Source organism: Centruroides sculpturatus, unplaced genomic scaffold (genome assembly GCF_000671375.1).
Source record: "Centruroides sculpturatus isolate CEXI.00-Female unplaced genomic scaffold, Cexi_2.0 scaffold720, whole genome shotgun sequence".
Taxonomy (NCBI): Eukaryota; Metazoa; Arthropoda; class Arachnida; order Scorpiones; family Buthidae; genus Centruroides; species Centruroides sculpturatus.
The window spans coordinates 31,950-54,633 of record NW_019385122.1 but is presented as its reverse complement, the minus strand read 5'-3'; the positions used below and the strand labels follow the sequence as shown (position 1 = coordinate 54,633).

The following is a 22,684-nucleotide window of genomic DNA, read 5'->3' as shown; positions in this document are numbered from 1 at the left end:
TAAATTGCTAACATTTGTATAAACTTTTAATTTATCTTCAAAATCAAACAATTCACAAATAAGCAGTCTTTTTATATTAGGTTTAAATTTCCCAATTCTAAAAGCACATTTATTAATATTGACATCTGTAACCTTTAATTTATTGCTGAAAAGTTTTTGAACCTTAACTGAACAATCATTCAATTTATTGTTGTCTTCTATACCTGAGATTACAATTACAATATTATTCCTTCTTTCTTTATCTTCTAATTTCATTAACTTTTTATGCAGATTATTACAACTACATTAATTTTCTGTGTTTGATTTGTCATCTTTAAAATAAATCTTTTCTTTTATCAGTTTTAAGGGCAGATAGCCTAGATTCAACATCTACCAATGTTATATCTATATTCGCAATCCATGCTTGCATTCTGTCAAAATTGTTCAAAAATTTTTCTAATTTACTATTTGAAGAGGCTTGCAGTTTCAACAAAAGTCAAATTCCTCCTTAAATGTTAATCTCCTTTTCAATACTTAGACAAGATCAATTGTTCTGTTGACTCACATGAGACATTTTCTTTGCTTCCAATTTGTTTTATTACATTATGTGAGACCTGTCTTGAGATAGTGACAAAAAAGTTTTCTTTTTCTGAGACAGATATTCTGACATTTTTCCAGAAGAAAGCAAAAATGAATTAAATCAAAGAGAGTAAAAAAATTCATGCCAACAGACACGGTAGTCTGACAGCACCCCTCAGGAGATGAATATAGGAAAAAGTATTCCAGAAAGTAAACTTTGGCACAAAAATTCAATGTAGAATCTAACAAGGCAAGAATTTACAACAGACAGAGGAATTGAATAACTGCACCTGCAGAAACTCCTGAAGAATACTATAGAAGGAATTTGGCTATTCCATTGCTAGATGACAAAATCTCAGAATTGCAGTTTAAATTTTTAGGTAATTTTCTAGTCTTACTGACTCACTGAAATTAAGATAATGCAATTTGAGTCATGCTTATACCTATGTTGCTTTCTTACTGCATGCTTTTTTTACATATGTACAGGTAGCCCTCGGTTTACGCTGGTTCAATTTACGCCGATTCACAATTTGTGATTTTGCTGTGTAATTCCCTGGTTTTCCCTATGCCAGACTGATTTTCATTTCAGTATTGACGTATTTACCGAGCCACGACGTTGCATATTCGTTAAAACAAAGATTTTTATTGAATATATTTATTTTTTCTGTTTAANCTTTGGCTGTGGACGAATCCACTGACATATCATCAACAGCACAAGTGATTGTGTTTATTAGAAGTGTTTCACTAGATTTTATTGTGAATGAAGAATTTCTTGACATGGCATCACTATCAGGACATTCAACTGGTGCTGACTTACTTACTGGTTTATTGAGCGTTTGCAACAAATCAGCACTGGACTTTGACAAACTATCCAGCATTGCCACCAATGGAGCACCATCTATGGTTGAATGNTAAAGTTATTTTTATTATTATTTGATTAAAATAATAATTTAAAAATAAGAATAATAACTCAATAAGAATAATAGAGATAATTCAGAAAAGAAAAAAGAAGTTTAATTGTTTTTTTATGTTGTGCAGAGTAATTGCAATTAAAATTTAGAACAAAAAATCTTTTATGAAATCAAGCCTTAATTTTATTGAAAAACAAGCATTATTAACTATCAAAATTTATTCAAACACTAATGGGCCAATTACAGAAATGAAGACTTCTAGCCCAAGATTTGAGATTAAAATCATGGTCTTGCGAACTTGTGACTTAAATCACGTTTCACAAACAAGTAAGAACAATGGCTTAATGGATGCTGTACATTTAAAGTTGCTCTTCCCTATTGCTTTGACATTTTTAACCAATCAACACTTTTTGATTATGTCAGAGAAAGTAGTGGAAAACATGAGCATGCATGTAGTAAAGTCAGCAAAAAAACTCAAGGCCCACCCAGCAAGACAGGATAAGGAATATGACAAATAGAAAATGTGTGTCATCTACCATAAAAGTAGCTTAAAGTCTGTGGCAATTGAAAGATTGTTACTAATTGATACTTTGTAAAAATGTTTCTATATAAAAATTAATATATGTTAATTGTGTACATTTATTTTTCACATCTTTTTATTAAATATAGTAATAGTTGTCAATCAGATATTAAGATGAATCTCAATTATTTAAATGTTGAAATTCACGCTGTATGTTATGTAAAATATACCTAAATCCATATTTTAAATCTACAGTAGAGCATTGATTATCCGACTCAAATGGGGACTCAGGTTGGTCGGATAACCAAAAAGAAGAGAAAAAATACATTATTAGTATAGTATATTAGGATATTAGTATATCCCATGTAATTAGTTTATTAATATATTGCTATTAACCAACTTCGCATTGAATTTTCATCAATGTTTAGCCTAACAAATTTTTTTTTTAAATAATAATCGTTGCTATTGTATCGTTAAAAATTATTTTAAAATTATTTTATTGCTCACGAAACAAACAACCACTCATAATTAGAAAATTAAGTCTCGTTTAAATACTGGCCTCCCTTCAATGGTCGAGCCATTGATGCCAGCTAAAACACGCAAAAATTTAACAAAAATAATATTAAAGTAGCCAAGACATAGCCAAATATTGTAATGCCACATCACTAGCGGACATTTGAAATTTGACGACTAGAACGGTCAGTTAACCGATGTGACGGTTAATCGGGGGTCGGATAATCGATGCTCTACTGTATTTCAAAATTCAATATCAGAATAAATTTTGAGTGAATTTGTTTTATTCCTTAACACAGTAGAACCTGGTTAACTCTAATCAGTTAAGGAAAAAAAATTCAGACTTTGAGTTAAAAAGTTCCAAGCTATGGAAGTTTGGCTAAACATCAAGATTTTGTGCATTGGTTTATTGGTGAGCTATAATAACTACTCATACAAAAATATTTCTGTCTCTCTTATTACATAGAATAGTTGCATCAATGTAAACATCTATGTTGTCCATAAACTCAAATGGTTAAATAAGCTACTGATTTAACATGTAAATTTCTATCCTAGATGATTGGGGGAAGAAAATGTCTTTGAGTAAATGTGATTTTCAGTTAACTAGTTCCACTATATTTATTGAACTTTTATTATTTTGTTATTTCTTTGTTCTTGTTGATTTAATCCATCATAAATATCTAACAAGGAGAGCCTACGGCTTTGGGGTAACGGATTTTGATGATCTTTGGTGTAGAGGTAGTACACGATGTGAGTGTACTACCTGTAAAATACTAAAGTGCAATACTCAAATATAATCGAGAAAATCGAACTTAAAGTTTTGTTAGCACTTTATATATAAATTATACGTATTTCTATTCGAGCGTCCTGTGGCAGAGTGGTAACGAGTCTGATTCATAAGCTTGAGTTCTCGGGTTCGATTCTCGCGTATAATTTTTTTTTTAATTCATAAATACTTATAATGTATTTATTTATTTACTCATTCATTTATTTCTTATTATTTATTTATTTTAATTTAATTTCTACTATTCCAAGTCTAATATTTTTATACTTTTGTTGACAATAACGGCGCATTCTTGACACCTATGTGTCAACTTTCCCATCTAATTGTTATCACTAACGGTGACCGATCTAATTCTCACTAGGAGCGTTTTTTCTATCGGAGTTCTTTTTCACTCACTCTTTAACAGTTCGTTTCTAAATTTCGACACGAATAGACGTATTTGTGTAGTAAAACTTATTTTGAAAAATTATTTTATAATCGAAAAATGTCGTCAAGAGAAGCAAGTTCTTCACGTTGTGACGAAAAAACTGTTGATGATACCTTTTAAAAAAGCAGCATTTATTTGTTGTTCTTGGTGTAGACAGAATTTTTGTTTTGAATGTTTTTATCATAAGTATCATTCACGATCATGTACATCTGACAATGATATGTAATTATATAATATTGCTTCAATAAATTATATTCGTTTTTCTTGGTTATATTTGAGTTTTGCACTTTACAAGTTAGTATTTTACATCACTGTATAAAGAGTTATCATCAACAGTTTTTTCGTCACAACGTGAAGAACTTGCTTCTCTTGACGACATTTTTTGATTATAAAATAATTTTTCAAAATAAGTTTTACTACACAAATACGTCTATTCGTGTCGAAATTTAGAAACGAACTGTTAAAGAGTGAGTGAAAAAGAACTCCGATAGAAAAAACGCTCCTAGTGAGAATTAGATCGGTCACCGTTAGTGATAACAATTAGATGGGAAAGTTGACACATAGGTGTCAAGAATGCGCCGTTATTGTCAACAAAAGTATAAAAATATTAGACTTGGAATAGTAGAAATTAAATTAAAATAAATAAATAATAAGAAATAAATGAATGAGTAAATAAATAAATACATTATAAGTATTTATGAATTAAAAAAAAAATTATACGCGAGAATCGAACCCGAGAACTCAAGCTTACGAATCAGACTCGTTACCACTCTGCCACAGGACGCTCGAATAGAAATACGTATAATTTATATATAAAGTGCTAACAAAACTTTAAGTTCGATTTTCTCGATTATATTTGAGTATTGCACTTTAGTATTTTACAGGTAGTACACTCACATCGTGTACTACCTCTACACCAAAGATCATCAAAATCCGTTACCCCAAAGCCGTAGGCTCTCCTTGTAAAATGTATTATAAACATCCATTTTTAAGTTAAATTGAATTAAGAAACTAAAATGATTATTTCTTTGGCTGTATATCATGCATTTGACTATTTGTACCATGGTTTAGACTTGCCTCTAGCAGTCTAACCCATGGCTTTTATTACTGATTTTTGATTCATGGATTAGACTTCCACTGTTCAAAAATTCCTATCTTAAATAAAATTTTCAGAAGGCTGTGGTATAAACCATGTTTCTGTGATCAGCTGAATAAGTTTAGATATCTTAGAACAAATTTAAAATATTAATATAGATTCAAATAGAATATTTTATCTGTAACATTACTATAATTGCTGTTTATGTTGAATTAATGTTACTGATGATAAAGAAAAAATGTATCTTTCTAACATCAACATTAGAGTTTAAATTTGTTTTGAAAAATCACTATAGCTATCATTGCTACATCTTTTAGAAAAGATATTGTATAACAACTTGATGTGATAGAGAAGAAATCTATTTTAGAATGGCAAAATTTTCTTCTGTAACTAAATTGAGATGGCCCAAAAATACTTAGTATTTTCATGAAAAGTACAGTACATATAAATAACTTCTTTGAGAAATTTTATGAAAGTTTTACCAAGCAGAATATTTACAAATATTTGTTTTTCTAATATGATTAAAAGTATAATGAAATCTTATATATATATATAAAAAAAAAGATAATAATCAAAGATTATTTTTCTTTTGAACTTTAATTTTAATAGAATATTGAGACAGAATTTTTGATTTTAAATTTATTTTCAGATTTAGTAATGGAATTTTATAAATGAAAGATTCTTTTTACTATTTTGTAGTTAATTTTGTAGATGGTGGAATAATTAGCTGTAAATGCATTTCATTGAATAATTATTTGGAGAATACAGTAGAGCGTTGTTTATCCAAAAGCCGATCAACCAAAACAAAAGCATTCCAGTCAGACTGTGTCATACTGAATCGAACTTCCAACTAGATTAGCTTCCAAAATATAATTTTTTGTTTTTATATTTTTCAATATATTTATTTTGTTTGTACAAAATAAAGAAATAATTTTTAACAATACAATAGCCACGATTATTATTTTAAAAAATTTACATTAGGCTTAACATCAATGAAAATTAAATGTGAAGCAACACGCAATGGAGAAAAGTTTAAACATGGGATGGGTTAATATATTTTTTCATACATAATCAGTTATCCGAACAACCCCAGTCCCCAATTGATTCGGATAAACGACGCTCTACTGTAGATTATTTTAATAAAATAATTGAACAACAATAATTTTTACCTAAATTACTTCTATTGAAATCATGTTATATTCATAATAATATATTATAATATATATGTACTTTATTGAATTTATGTGAAATATAATTTATATTTTAGGAAAAAAAATGGTCGCACATTCCGAAGAGAAGATTCACAACATCCTCATGAATCAGTTGCTTTGAATGGTTTAGGTAAATAAATTTATTCATGCTTTAATATATGTTTTTATTTATTGAACAGAAGTAAAAATTTTTGAATTAAATCCTTCTCCAGGTACAGTACATGAATTTGTTAAGATGTTTCAAGGTGGTAAGTTCCCAACTGGTTCTGTAAGGGTGTCAAGGTGGTCAAGTTTAATCTTTAGAGGTCCTTTTGCTTAACAGCGTCATAAATCACATTAATCAAATTATTTTTAAATTTTTAACCTGTTGATGTCTATTGGTGACATGCATTGCCATTGCATTTGCTATGTGTTTAATGAAAGCTTGCATTGTTACCTAAGCTGTCTATTTATTCTTTGTGATGTTTTCTATCTTATTATTTTCATTTGAATGTAACTGTTAAATCTTTAATAACAAGTTTATTAATTCAAGTACAAACATTCCATAAAACACTACAGTTGTTGTATTTGTATTAGATTAATTTTTATTCAATTATCCTAAGATTCAGTTCCTCTACTATTAAGATCTTTACACCATAATAATGTGTGGCTTGGACCAAAGTTAATGTAATATATGATGATTCAAAATAATGGAAACATTTTCATATGCTTATTGCAAGATAACTGTTAGCAATACTATAGCATATGTATCATTTTTTAACAAATTTCTCAAAGTTTTATTTGGCATTGTACAATGTGAGAAATCTTTGTCACTCATCATTTAGTAATTTATTGATATAGCAGTATAATTTTGTATGAATTGAATTTTGTCAAATTTAATGGTGTTTTTCCCATTAAATGTTATTGTTTATTTCTGATTTTGTTATTTATAATATTAATCACTTATTACTAATTTTGATATCTTAATGTACTGTAAATATTTTACGATGCCTTACTTAACTCTAAAGCTAAATTTAATTTTTTGTTTTCAACTTTTATGTATTTAATTTTCAGTTACATTTACTATTTTATTTTCAGTTTTTTCACTTTATTATTAATAATTTAGAGAAGTCTTTGCATTTGTAAAATATTTAATTATTTAAAAGAAGAATTGTGAAGAAAATTATTTCATCTTAATGAAATGTTTGAAGTTTTGATGCTTTTAAGCAATGTGTTGTTCAAAGCTGAAACTTATGCAATTAGTTGTTTGTCTGGAATACATAATATTTAAAGCAGTTATGCTTCAATACAATTTATTTTAAATAGTTTAATAATAATATTTTTTTCCTTTCTTAATTAATCATTATTTTCTTGCTATTCTAAGAATAGATGTTTATTGAGAGATGTCTTAGTCATAGATCCTTCTGTGATAAGCAATATGCTGGACAATCAGCTGTTTCCAGCAAATTTGGTCAGCTGCAGTGGTTTCAACATCATCTCATGAAATACTAACTTTCTTTAGATCTTCTTTAATGTAGAACACCAGGTTGTTCATACTTTGTTTCCTTTTTCCACTGCATGGTTTCCAATTAAGGCTACTTTTTGTAAGCATTCTTCTGGTAAACAAAATACTTGTCCTGTGAAACACATTCTACACTCTGTAACAATGTCTTGTAGTTCATGTAGGCATTTCTTCTGATGACTTCCTCATTTCTGATACAGTCATTATATGTAATTCTAAGTATCCTTTGAAGACAGTATTGATGGAATACATTGAGATTCTGAGTAATCTTCTTTGTGTCTTTCCATGTTTCAAAAATGAATACTTTCTCTCAACTTTGAAATCACATATTACTATTAGAACTGATTACCATAATAAATGTAGATATCAAGTATTATCTGTTTGTTATTGGACTATTTTAAATGCAAATATAAAGTGTTTGAATCAAGGATTTTTATATTTTCTTGAAAATGTCTGCCTAAAGTTTCTATTATTATGTTTGAGTACAGAGAATAGTTTATAGATTATAACTTGACTTATATTTAAGGTAACCAGACATCTCACTTGTTTTTTATAACTATGCTATTACATTCTGATAAATGTAAAAAGGCTTTGAGCTAACACAAATGTGCATATTACAATATCTGATGATATTGTAATATGCATAATTACCTGAGGTGATTACATTTTCAAAAATCTGCAATCCAATTATTAATTTATCGAGAAGCAACATATGTTAACAATTAAGATATGATAAATCAGTTAAGACAGCACTCACTGGAACAGCACCCATTACTATTATTTGGGAGAAAGCATACCCTGTAACATCTTTAGAATAAAGTTTTAAGATTCAGAATTTAATTAATGAGAAAATAAAAGATTTTGAATGATTTTTTAATTATAAATGTGCATCACCAAGAATGCAGGCAATAAATCATTTGCATTCTTAATGATGAGCAAACATGCACATTTCACAAAACTGGACTTTCATATCATAACATAACTGAACACTCTTAACCAGTAAAACATTTTTTTTTTATTAAATCTTGTTTTTGTTCAAAAACATTAGATTTAATAAATATATTTTTGGTTAAGGTTGATGAGCATATAGTCCATTATACCCAATAATATTTCTCTTTAAAGTTACAAAGCAGTCCTAAAACATTTTTGTACTAACAGATAATCATATAACTTTAAAAAGTTATTGCTGAAATAAAATTTAAAATGTTAAAAAATAAAATTCATATTTATTAAAATTGATTCTTGATTTTAATTATTGTATAAAAATATTTTTATTTTGTATTTGATAGTTAAACTTTACTTAAAGTAAAAACATAAAACAAATGACTTTATGTAAAAAGTATTTTGAATTAAAAAAAAAAAAAAATGGAAATATAATTGTAAATCTTAATGTCTAGATATATTTATATTTTCCATATTTTTGTTTTTCAGGTACCTATCCTGTTATTAATGGAACACCTATCATTATGCCACCACCACCACCACTTGAAGACTGCCTTCCTGTAGAAGTAAGTAGTTTTATTTACTTTTATCATATACTCAAAATCTTTTACTAAAAACTATTATAAATTAAATTAAGATTTTTTTAATAAGAATAATTAATAATGAATAAATTAAATAATAATTGTTTATAATTAAATTTTATAATTTAAACTAAGTGTGATTATTTTTTTTAACAATTTAGTGTAATTTAACAATGCAGATTATCAAACAAAATATCCACACAGAGACATTTATATCTGCATACTAATTTTATTAAAATGTTTAAGTTTTGATTTTGTAGCTTACATTTTTATCAGTTTTTTAATAAACTGTTTTTTCTATGAATTGATTTTATTTGTGTATTTGCCTATCTGATTCAGAAAATTTCCAGCCAGATATGATTTTTCTTTTTATACTTGAGGCAGATTGAATAAATAAGATTAGTATCTTTATTGTAGGAAAATGAATTCTTTCCCTTCTCAATATACTTTCTGCAATGGTCTACCTTTTGAATGCCATCATAGAAAAAAGTTTCTGGGCATATCCACAGTCAAATATTCAATGTTGCCTTTACAACATTATTGTTGGGGGAAAATTGACCTTTCAGTGCATTCTTTAGGGACCAAGGTCATGAAAATCACAAGTTGTGAGATCGTAACTATATAATGGGTGGGGGAAGAATCTCAAATCTCAATTTATAGATGGTATCTTTGGTCACATTCACTTTATAGGATGTTACATTATTGTGATGAAAAATAACCCCTTGCAACAACATTCTCAGCATTTGGTTCTGATTGCAGGTCTCAGTTCTTTAGAAAACATCTCATGGTATCTAGCTGTGTTGACACTAACTCTTTTTTCTTGATAATATTCCAGAATATGACCTTTGACATCCAAAAAAGTGAACCTTCACTTTTCCCATGGAGAAAGCTGTTTTGAACTGTTTGGGTGGAGAAGGAGACAAATAGTCTCTCTTACATTCTGGTTCTTAACCATTCAGTAGTGACCGACGGATATATCTATCATGGGCGATCGTGTGACATGGTGAATGACAGCTATATCCACAAAATTCTTTTGTGGATATAGCTGTCATTCACCATGCCACACGATTTGCCAAAAACTACCGAGAAAAAAAATTTACATAAAAAAGGAATTATGTAACAATAAAAAAAAGACTTTTCTTTACTAACCATAACTGTTTACAAAATCTTTTTCTGAAGTGGTAATGAGAAAAAACGTATGGGGAAAATACTTTAAAAATTTCCCATGTTTATTCTCCACTACATAGGCATAGCACCATACCTAACTAACCCACTGCTGAAAGGTTAATGGTATGCCTGTCTCAATGTTTGTAGCAACTCCTTAGAAACTCATCCCTTTTTGTCTTGAACCAGTAGAGAGATTTCATGCACAGTTCAATATCACTTCTTGTGCCCTGCTGCAAATCATTTTGGCATTCATCTGGAGCAAACCTCTCAGTAGATGATTCAATAGATGAGTGTGTCATGGATATTGGAATAAGTATAGCCAATGTTCATGTTTATAAAGACACCACTTTAGTAATGGTAATGCCCTTATCACCTTTGATAAGATTGTTGTCTTGATGAGTTGTGCCAGATGTGTTTACAATAATCAGACTGCCAAGACACAACCTGTTTTCTCTTTATTCAGCCTTCATTGAAGCTTTGAACCCACTTGCAAACTTTTTGCAGCAATATGCATGATTTGCCAAACCTAAGATGGATCTCACCATGTCTAATGCCTTTGGTTGTGAAAAATTGAATAACTACTTGCTGTAAATTCTATTGCAGTTTGATATGAACAATATTCTTTTGTAAATCACAGTGTAAACAAGCATTATCTGGTAGGAATGACTATTGGTACAGAGCTGCATTATTTATATACTTTCAATCTTATTAGTCTAAAACTTGTGTATATGCTACTTTTTTAGAAGCACTACTTAGAAAACCAGTACAAGGCAGATTCAATAAATAAGCCTTGTACTATATTCTAAATGTTATCATTTTATCACTCTAAAATTATGTATTATTTACTTTTATATTGATGAATTTGAATTTATTTCCCATGTTGAAAAAGTCTTATATTCACAGATATGTCATATTATTTTATCATATTAAATGTAGAATGATGAGTTGAACTAATTATTAAACTATGTTGAGAAATTGAGTATGTGAAATTAAACTTTAGGAATAGTCATGTTTAAAGTCTTTGTTGATCTATTATTATTAAATGAGCTATTGGTTTATCTTGTAAACCAGATAAACAGCAGATATGGCAAGATATAAAGCAATTAAAGTCATCATTTTTTTCTGAATTAGTTTTATTGATATGTTGTTAAATACAAATAACATCAATTTCTAACTCAATTTTCTCTGTTATCTAAAAAATTTTTATTGATTACATTAAGTCAGACTACACTAAACAAATAGTCTGCTTAATACAAATATTTGCTATGTTAAACAAAATAAAACATAAATAAAATTAGGAAATAAACTAATACTTCTGTTACTATGACTGTAAGTATATTCAGATTGTAATGAAATTTTAAAACTAAAACCTTGAAAGCATTTTTAAAATTGCATGAAATCTTTAAAGTAACAGAGAAAATAATAGAAGAATATCTGATTCTGTTCAAAACTGCTATTCAATCACAAAGCTTTAAATATTTTACAAATTTAATTTCGTATGTAATCTTTTAACTTCAAATCATCATGGTATAAACCTAATTCAGCACTTCAGAAGCTAAACTAGTTTTACAACTTAAACTGATTTAAATTTCTTAAAGTAAGCATAATATTTTGAACAATCTCAACATGCAACATACCATCAAATGATTTTTAGGTAGAATGATTATATCATTGTCAACAATTTAACACTTGGATTATAAATCAGTAGGATATTATTGTGATAGAAAGAGATTTTAAAGCTGACTCTTACCTGATACAATAAATTCTGCTAAATAATAGCTATAATTCTAGAAACAGTAAATGACCAAAAATACTAAACATTATAAAAACAAATAGATGAATAAAACAGGCAAAATTTAAAAACACAAATATATATATATATATATATATATATATATATTTGTGTATAAAGATTTAAACTTTATAAAGATTGCAATGGAAGTTCTTGGTCATATATATATATATATGACCAAGAACTTTCATTGCAATCTTTATAAAGTTGAATAAATTAAAGTTAAACTTTGTATGTTCCATTATTTCATCAAGAACATTTTTTTTTAGCATCTTTCCTTTTATAAATCTTTTATGATTAATTTCTTTTCTAAATTTCTTAATAAAATAATAAAACTAATGCTGTACTTCCTTTTGACCAATCATGGCATTTTTAATTGTATTTATTAATTTAGTATGTTCATGGCTGAACATGATATTTGTTACTAACAAGTAAGACTAATCATCAGTGAATATCCAAATTGTTTCTAATGACATTAATGTCATTAAAACTGAATTGTGTATATTTATGAGAAGATATTGATTTGTATTATGGTGAGAATATAAAAGCTGTATCTTCATTGCATTTATCAGTTTGTTGCATAGAAATTTTTTCAGTTCAAATTGTTTAAAAGGAAACATATGTCAAGTGTGCTGTGATTTTCCAAACTCACTGTATATAGTGTTTGTACAACAAATTACAAAAAAAAAGAATTTATATTTTTCTTTATCTATTAGAAGAAAATAATAAATTAAACTGTTTGTTAATATAAATATCATTAAAATATACTAATCTTTAATTTTTTCTTATTTTTTAACAGGATCTTCCCCCAAGTTATGAAGAAGCTATCAAACAATGTGCTCCTGCTATACCTGTGCCCATCAGTGAACCTAACAAAATGTAGACATTTCTCTTCATCAATTGTTGTACATACATCAAAAAAAATCCTACTTTAAATATAAATTTATTTAATTTATCATATAATTAGAATATAGGCATTGTAGAATTGGCTTAGCAAGATGGAGTGAAAATTGGCATTTACTATTAGTTTTTTTCGTACATTTTATATTATTATCATCATATCAGAAAATTAATTTTTCACACGTATTTCATTACAAAAAAAAAATGTACAGAAGAAAAGATTTAAGTAGAATCTTTCAAAAAAATTTGAGTTTGGGAACAATGTCAAGGAATATTTCAAAATTTAATTAATCTAGATTGACCATATCAATAACATATACATAATTTTTGAATATTTTATATTTAAATATTAAATACTTCATATTTTATTTTTTAAAAAAATAGTTTATATAAATCAAATTTCTAGTTTTTATCAAAACAAGTAAATTATTTTTTTCTTTTCTCTATACAACTTCAGTCAAGATGACAATCACTTACTTTGTATTTAAATTTCTTAGTTTTTTCCATTTCTCAAAAGATGAAATTATTTTTAATATTAAACAAATGGAATATAATTGAATCAGGAAAAAATTAATTCATTAATTTACTGTTACCTTAAAGTTAGTAAATAAAAAAGAAAGCAAGCTTCAATCAGCAAAAACTAATAAAGTCATTTATTCATTTTTGTGATAAAAAATTTGGAAGAATTGACTATTTAAATTTATGTCTACTTTGTCATTTTATTATCTTTCATATGTTCTTTAATGTATAAAAAAAATTGTAAATATTATTAACATTGTTGAATCTCTTAATGTTCATTCCCTTCGATGTTGTTACACTGTCAGAATTGAAGCTATTTTATGATAGATCATTTGACAATATTGTGTTACAACCATTGTGAAGTTTGAATGTTGTTTAGAATTTGAAATGTGCAGTGACTTTTACAAATATCGTACATTAAGTTAGATGAGTTACGTAAAAAAAAACAACGGCAATGGTGCATTTTTGGGTAGAATTAAATATTTCAGAGCAATCTTTATGAAAATCTTTTATTGTTTTAATGATAGTAATTTGGTAAACATCAATTATTCATAAAATATATTTAGCATTTTTTTCAAAAGAAATGGATAGGAATGGGTTTAAGTGGTTGTGAACCACATTTGCTTTATTCTTTAAAATAGTCTAGCACTATTCATTGTATATTTCCATTTGTTTATATGAATTTACAAGCCACAATTTGTATGAGGATATGTTAGAAAATTTTATTCTTCCTATTTGGAATAATCAAATTTCCATTATAATGATTATAATTATTTGATTCATCTTCAATCAGCCCACATGTTCTTAAAATATTGGCAAATCAAACCTGTTTTGTGCCATTGGTTTTATTTCAGATCACCAGACAATGGTCATTTTCATATTTTATCCAACTTCGTACAGTTTGCAAGCATTGACACAGAAAAAGCAGAATATGCAATATATAACTACATACACAGAATTAAAATCATCATGAACATAAATTGATTATTACAAAAAAGAAAATATGTTTAACTTGAAAATTTTATAATGAAATCTCATTTATATTATATTAGTATATGAAAATTTTGGTTTTATTTTAATATTTGCTTTTCTTGTATATGGTATCTTGAATCAAGACATTGTATGAACAAATTTAAGATAGTTTAAGGAACTTTGACATTGTCATGTGAAGTTATCTTACAAAAGTTATATATATAAATATCTATAAGAATGAAATGAGGAAATGTAAAATATATATAAATATACTATTAACTTATGTGTAAATATATATATATGAGAGATGATTCTTTTAATATAAACCTCCTTATATGCTTTTCGTTTTATTTTATTTTTAAGCATATATTAACAGTTAGACACGTTTAACACGTTAATATATAATTTGAAATATTTTCAATATTTGAAAATAAATTATGTCCTGTGTAAGAAATGTAATCTAAATTAGAAAATTTTCAGAAATTTTATGTATTTATAATATTTATGTTGTTTTTATTTGCATATTTATTGTCATTAATAACTTATGAACAGAGCTTGTACAGTACATAAGATTCATAGTAGTTTAGTGTATTTAGTTCATTTATGTTATGAATGTTCATTTCCAATATACTACTCAATCAAAAAAATGGTTATCTCGGCAGTATTGCTGTATTGATGATAATACAAAATTGTTTTAGAATGAAATGTGTTTCTAAAAATGAGTATTTTTAGAAATTTAATGTTATGATTACTGGAATTTGTTTTTAATTTCAGAGTGTCACACAGATTAGTCATTTTTTTGTGTAAGGTGACGACGAATTCCTATACACCATGGAAGCCTGTTGTTGAGACTTGGGGTAAAAAATGTTTCTATCTGCGATGGGCGCCCACCTAAGTTGCAAGTTGGATGTCCCATCGATTGCGAAACATGTGGGCAGTAACTGTTTGTCCAGAGGGAAAAAAAAATGTTTTATTTGAGCCTAAAGATTGAGCCATTTCCTGTAAATTATCATCATAGTAGATGCATTGCCTATTCATTTAATACTTTGTAATTGTCTGTTATCAGATATGTGCTTGTTTTACATCTGATTTGAAATGACATCTGTAGTTGTGTGCGTCTCATAACATCATTCAGGCGCATAGTCAAGGGAAAAAAAAAATAAAAATTGTTATTCAAAAGTAATCGATTATAGTTAATTCATGTTCTAACTCTTATTGCAAAGCTATAAATCTCAACTTAATCTTTATAGTTACACTTTGTTGTCTCTAGTGCAGCCATTACCATAAAGATTGATATAATTTGAGTTAATTATTGAAAAAAAACTTTGGAAAGTATTTTTGATGATTTTAAAAACAATTTTAATTAAAAATTATCCAATCACAATGAACTTGTTCAGTGGTAATTGTGAAATATAACTTCAGTTATGTTAATAATTCTATATAATGTTTCATAATGAATATTTTTATATATAAAAACACTATAATTTATAGCTGATTTTCTTCCATTTTTCTTATCACAGTGTACATTCTGTATATACAGATACAGTGTTTCCATCTCCACATAAGTTATACTGACGAATAAGCTCATCGAATAAAAAAATTTAGCAAATTTATAACAATTTAAAACATTATTTCCTCATTTAAACGAAACATTAATTAATACACGATTAAAATAGAACACATTTTTTTCAACTATTTAGATCAATTCACTGTCGTTTAGTAAAACAATGAACCTTATAATACCAATATCCCCGATTGGTTAGCGCCGTATATAAATACATAAGTACAAGCGCAATATAAAGCGTATATACAAAATCGTCGAACATAATAATATTTAAGCACGTTGGTATAATATTTTCGAACGGATTTTATCCATTTCCGTACCACGTGACATTCTTGGCAGATATCTCGGTGACGTCAGCTGTTACTAAAATTAGACGAAGTTCGCGTCGTAAGCTGTTTTGACCGTCGACAGTTTTGTGTCGTTTTGGACAAAATGGGACCCAAGAAATCGGCTAAAAGTAGTAAAAAATCGAACGCTGGCGAGAAGAAAGAAGAAAATAAATCGGATCAAAAAAGCGAAGACATCGTAACTTCCGATGTACCCGCCGACACCCAGTCAGATGTAACTAGTGGCAAGAAAACAGCAAAGCCTAAGGCATCCAGAGCAACAAAACGGAAAAGACCCGCAAGCAAGAGCAAGAGTTCTAAAAAGAGGAAGACTTAATGTAAGTCATATTTCACTTATTATATATATTTTTTTCTCTGTCATGTTTATAAGTGCACGAGTCGCCATTTTGTTACTCACTCGTTGCAAACTTTCACCCTATCGATCGTTAATGCTATCTTTTTTTTTATTTCTTATTTTCTGGTATCTCCCGCCAAACGTAACCCAGTTGGGCCTTTTTATATGTCGATGACTGCACCGTCGCGCGCTTTTAGATACTTATGTACAATACATCTTTCTCGTCGCCGGAAATGACGCATAATACACGACTTTAGTACTTCCAAGTTGTTGAATAGGAGGAAGGAAGGAAAGAACGGCTAAATAACCTCTCCTACTCTGTTCGCCATTTTCTTTAAAGTTATATTTAACGCGCTGTATATATACGTTTATATAAGCTTTCTCTTTCGTTAAGGACGAGGAACGTTCCGTGTATTGTTTTTTGTTTCTATTAAACATTAATTATATATATATTTATTTTTTACTTGAAAAAATTGATGAATGATACTAAATAATTGTTTTTTAAGGTTAAAACTAATTTTTTTATTATTATAATTCGCTTAAAATTTCAATTTTTTAACAGATATTCAGTCCGAGGAGGGTAATTCCTCTCATGAATAAGTTATGATTTTTTTTATGTTTCTGGTGTTTTTTTAAATGTATTTATTTATTGAGTTGCCTCCAGGATAGAAAACGACCTCCCCTTGTCACGGAAATTTTTTATTAACAGTTCTTAAATTTAAATCGAACTTTGAACTCTTCTACAAAGATTCTTTATTTGGTATTTTAATGATAATGTTGTTTTAATTGTAAACGAAGAAAAGTTTGAAGTTAATGAAGAGAAAAATATTTAAGTATTAAGGCAATTTTAATACAAAATTAATTAAATTATTTTTTTAATTAGAAACATTTAAATTTTCTATTGTTTAAGAGAACTTACGTAATAAAATACTGCAGGGAATGTTAGAGATATAAAATAGGGTTATTTATTTATTATTTCCTTAATTTATAGTTAAAGGCAACTGTTTAGTTTATTAAATATGCAGATTACAACGAAAATAAACTTTCTTAATATATTAAATTAAGCTTTGGCACAGACCAGAAGGACCATTTGGCTCGGGCCTCACATTTTCAGAGGCCTTAAAAATATTTGTTCCAAATTATTTATTTTGTTACAACTTTTGTAACATTGTTAAATTTGCAAAGTATTCGGTTGTAGAAGACATATCTCTTTGAATATTGACAACGAAATTAGCAAGGGTCACCAGAGCAGAACTTAAACACAAGCTAAATAAGCTTAGCTTAGGGCCTCGTTCTGTTCTCAAAGACAGTTTATACAAATTGCTTATTCCACTGTTATATGGTGAAGGAGGAAATGTCCCTTATATATTGTGGCGTAGGGCCACAAGTCTAAATTCAGCTTTCTAAGGGTTGCATGTGCTTTCTGATAGCTCAGAATATGCAGCAGGACTGAGAAATATTGTCTAATTCACTCCTTAAATTTTAATCATTTTTAAATTTAAATTACAGATGAATATAAAATTTGAGGTATATGCTTTAAAGGAAAAGGTTCATGCAGTTCACAAAACTTGCACCCCTTTGATAAAATCAAGATTTCACTCCTGACTTAGTTTTATAGTTTTTCATACGCTCCATTTTAATTCATAGCATCGTTATCAGCCATATCTGTGTATCGTCGTATAAAAATCAAATTAAAATAATTTTAAATAAATAAAGTTAACTGTTACTTCTCAGAAAGGCCAGGCCACTTACCTTTTTGAGCCTTCCAATATATTAAAAATACAAAACAGTTGCATTATATTTTTTAAATAAGAATAAAATCTAGTAAAATGTAGAAAGTTAATTCACAAGAAATGAACTAATTCACGTAAGGCCCAGATAGTCCTTTAATAGAGCCTGATCTTAATTGATACAAAAAATAAGTAAAGATTGAATTTTTTGGGTTGATTAACACTATATACAATATTAATACAGGCAAAAATAAATGGAGTCATCACGGTCATTTTAGCCTGGATCCCAGATATACGGCCCTAAAAAGTTTGTGACAGGCTCGGACTCCTCCTCATCTCTTCCAGTTTATACTTAATAGTTATCTCAGCTGGGAATTTAATCATTTTTAGCCCTGTAGAATGTTAAAATTAACTAGAGGTGCGTTTTGCAAGTACAGCTTTTTATCATTCGATAGATTGACATACAAGGTCATATAGTAATAAGACAATATTAACTTTATATAGAATTTTGCTTATAAATAAAATATTATATAGTAGTTAATTTAGCTTGCAAAAAATACTTATTTTTATTTAATAGTCATTAAAAAATTAAAAAAGATTATCAACTTGATAGTTCGGAATCTTCATACATTGTTCAATGACACACAAATTTGCATTTTAGTGCCAACAGTTAGAGATTAAAAGCTATAAGCATCCTTATTCTAAAGCTTAGTTAGAAGTACCAAGGTACTTCTAACCTACTATAACTTTTTTTTTCAGAATAATTGGCATATCTTCAAGTATTTCTGGCAATTACATGATGCACTTTCGAAAGCAGCATATTTTTTGCATAAAATATACACATCTGAATTCGTTCAAAGTGGCAGCAATTAAACTAAAATATAATGGCTCACCAGCATTAAATTAATTTCCAGCATAAACTAAATTTTTTATGTAAAATTTTAAATTCACCCTCTCAATATTTTGAATTATTTTAGAAATTCTAATTTTTGAAAAATATAAATTTATCTTCTTTACTTGATGCTTAAATAAAAAAAGTTTGCAGATAATAGGGAGAGAACTCATTCTCTTAAACTGTTTAGACAACACTCGCTGTATTCACCAACAAAGTTGAGAGTCGAAGTTGTGTTAACCAATCAGAACTCACGTAGGTTACATAAAATAAAATTAACGCTAATTGATTGACTTTGATTCTCAACTTTTATTGGTGAAAAAGCCACAAGTATTTCTGTTGTATTGTTTGAGTATTCATTTATTACATTTCCTCTTTATATCATTCTGTATACATAGGTGAAGATATACAAAGTCTAATAATAAACAGGGAATGAAACAGTGAAACAAACTAGAGAGAGGATTGGTAAGAGGGTCACACATTAAGATTTTAGCTTACCAAAATGAGATCTGCATCCGAATCTGGTCCCTTTACGGTTTAAGCTATTCTGCAATGAGTGGTTGTGGTTGACCATGCACTGGTTGTTTGTAGAGAGAAGAATAAAATTCACGAAAGACAATAAAATTTAAATTCTATGTTATTTTAATTGAACTAAAGCAAAGTATAAACAATTTAAATGTATATTTTCTTTACAGATGCCAGAGTGAAGGTGAATATTCTTATCGTCGGTTGGATTTTTGGCATCGAATCTCACCATCTCATTTCATTGATATTTTTCATGACTTTTCCTCATCGTTCATATCCATACCATTAACAATCGGTGTGTAGCACTTGAATAAAGTTAATTCTTTTTTTTTTTTTGAAATTATTCTTGCTTCTTTTAGTAAAAATTACATATAAAATAATCTATAGAAAATAGTCATAATTAGAGATTAACGTTAGCAAATCAAATTATATATATATGTATATGTTAAAAAATACATAAGTAAACTTTTCTTTTCCCCTCTTTAGTGATTTAAGTTAGAAACATTTTCTGAATTTCACAATAATTATTAAATCTTCATATACTGTGGAAGAATCTTAACCACAAATTAATTTTTTTCATATATTATGGTGAAAAACTGCTGCACCAATCCAAGTCATTGGGTGATAGAACCCAGTCCAGAATATGAATGACCCCATTAGATGCTGGAATATCAGTCAGATATACTGGAGAAGCATTTACTTCTACCAAGCGCCCTATCACATAAAGAAAAACATTATTTTTTTTTCCTCTTACATATGAAAATATGAGTAAATTAAATGTACCTACTTTGGCATCCATCTACTCTGACACTAACTCGAATCGAAGCACTCTGTTGCCCTGTTTCCAAGTAATGACCATCCCTTAAATCAGAACTAAAGTAAGCTCCGAATACCATGTGGTACAGGAGGAAATCTGTAAGTTTTAAAGGGGAAAAAACAATGTAGTATTCGCAATTATTCACTTTCTTATTTACATATTTATAACTGAAGACACACAATTTTGTAGTACAATATAATTATGTTTTAATTGTGTTCCTGTATTTGTGAAGGATGTGCAAAAAGACTACAAATTCTTGTTTTTTTTTTTAAATATTACAACTGAAAACAAACTTTAAATATATTTCTCCCTGGATTTTTAGTTAAATATTAATTGAAAAACGTTACCTTTCAAGGCTGTTTTGTTAGATTTGTAAATAGAATATTCGTCCTTGGGCATTTTAGCTAGAGCGTCGTTGGTAGGTAAAAAGATAGTATAAGGTCCAACTAAATATAGAAATAAAAACATAAAAAAAAAATACAAAAATTATTATTATTATAACACATACATTTTTCTTGGAAAAAATATAAAAATTTATTACAAACTCATTTTTTAAGTTAGGATATGTAAATATTTTCCAAAATGTTTATGTTAAAATGGTAAAACATATGTGATAAATTTTCATTATTTAAATTTTATTACATTAAATTTCTCACATAATTATCAACAACACAAACACGAAAAGGAAATGTCTTTTGTTACCCAATTAGATGACATTCCTACATACAAGTATTTGAAATGAAAGAATGTAAAATTATGGACTTGACTTCACATTGCACGAACTTACCATCAGTTAGTATATCGTTTAATTCCGCAAATTTGACCAATGATAAGAATCCATCAAATTTATTACAGTCTTTGATAGTTTGGAGCAAATTTCGATCCCCGAAAGGGAAAAGAACTCTGTCTATAACATGAATGACTCCATTCTTTGGTCCTACAAGATCAGCATATACCATTCTTCCTCCGTTTATGGTCAAAGTCTGAAAAGTAAGTTAATTTTTGTATTAAATATATTCTTCAAACGAAGTATTTTCTCTTATTTGTAAAACTTCTAAATTTTCAACTTCGACCTTCGGAAGTAGAGTGTAAAAAAAAAAAATGTTTTAAGACCCAGCAAATGGTTCTATTGAATCCTGTTTAGCAAGTCCTATCACCTGGTTAAATGATAGGACTTGCTTTCTGTCTGTATTAGCAAGACTTAAGACGAAAAGTAGCCGAGTAAACTTAAAAAAAAAAGGCAGTAAGAGCAAAAACGACCTTGAACGAAGATGGTGTATTTGATAACCTCAAAATGAAACCGTTAAGGCCAATAACCCCGTTTAAAATAGAATTGAACCAGCGGAAATTTCGAAAAGAATAAAAATGATCCATTCCAACATTTATAGTGTTGAAAGATTTACTGTAAATTTGTAAAACAAAATTTTGTTTTTAAAAAATCTCAATAATTAATTTTCAATAACGCTTCACTTGTTACAATGGCAACAAATAAGTTAAGTGACTAATAAAAAAATGGCCGCTTTGAATAACGTTTTAAGTATTATTTTTATTCGTTTTCATTGTGAAAAGGAAGAAAAATAGTGTTGATAATTGTCGCTAGATGGTGCTTTTAGTAAGAAATTGAATACATTAATTTTCTCACCTCATTATCGTTATTATTAACTCTGAGGTTGCCGTTAAGCAAATTCGAACCTAATAAACCTCCTTTTTGTAATTCTTCCAAAGGCATTCCTCCGACGACCACGTGATTTCTCAAGATGGTTTGTAATAATTGTTTATCTTGGCGCCATCTATCGATAGTATCGAGACTCAATCGACAAAATGCATCGTTGTTAGGCAAGAAAAATGTGTATGATCCTAGAAATAATAAAGAAATTAATAATATTTATTAAAAACAAAGAAGGAGTGCAACAGTAGTCTAATCATTCCCTATGTTGAAATTGAGTTAACAGTGCCAAACTTTCATGTAATAAGACTACAGTACCCTCTATGTTTGATGTTAAACATACTGTCTCTAAATATAATGAAAGATTACTAGGGTTCATTTAAAATAGGGGTGTCCAACCTTTTAGTCTCTCTGG

At 28.1% G+C, this 22,684-nt stretch overlaps 2 protein-coding genes and 1 long non-coding RNA gene across 5 annotated transcripts; 2 read left to right on the top strand and 1 right to left on the bottom strand.

The window, feature by feature from the left end:
- The first annotated feature begins 1,753 nt into the window (after positions 1–1,753).
- LOC111635061 lies at positions 1,754–15,631 on the top strand. Its single transcript, XM_023379912.1, has 5 exons — positions 1,754–1,929; positions 6,077–6,150; positions 8,953–9,029; positions 12,803–12,882; positions 15,169–15,631. The coding sequence occupies exons 1-5, from the start codon at positions 1,754–1,756 to the stop codon at positions 15,287–15,289; spliced, it is 528 nt and encodes a 175-aa protein (XP_023235680.1). The 3' UTR covers positions 15,290–15,631.
- Positions 15,632–16,276: 645 nt separating this feature from the next.
- Positions 16,277–20,122, top strand: LOC111635072. The gene is made up of 2 exons (XR_002758335.1): positions 16,277–16,622; positions 19,957–20,122. It is a non-coding gene; the product is annotated as an uncharacterized LOC111635072 (long non-coding RNA).
- On the bottom strand, positions 20,035–22,454 carry LOC111635071 (uncharacterized protein sll1483-like). Of its 3 annotated transcripts, XR_002758334.1 has the most exons (6): positions 21,864–22,204; positions 21,391–21,586; positions 20,951–21,049; positions 20,574–20,699; positions 20,243–20,500; positions 20,035–20,167 (listed from the first exon to the last, which is right to left on the bottom strand). XR_002758334.1 is itself a non-coding variant. In XM_023379921.1 (5 exons), exons 2-5 carry the CDS (start codon positions 21,560–21,562, stop codon positions 20,370–20,372), a joined length of 528 nt encoding a protein of 175 aa, XP_023235689.1. In that variant the 5' UTR covers positions 21,563–21,586; positions 21,677–21,782; the 3' UTR covers positions 20,176–20,369. The 3 variants fall into 3 exon arrangements, 2 of the variants coding, with proteins under 2 accessions (XP_023235689.1, XP_023235688.1); XM_023379921.1 differs by lacking the exons at positions 20,035–20,167; positions 21,864–22,204 and adding an exon at positions 21,677–21,782 and having other exon boundaries at positions 20,176–20,500; XM_023379920.1 differs by lacking the exons at positions 20,035–20,167; positions 21,864–22,204 and adding an exon at positions 22,246–22,454 and having other exon boundaries at positions 20,251–20,500.
- Between the last annotated feature and the right edge of the window lie 230 nt (positions 22,455–22,684).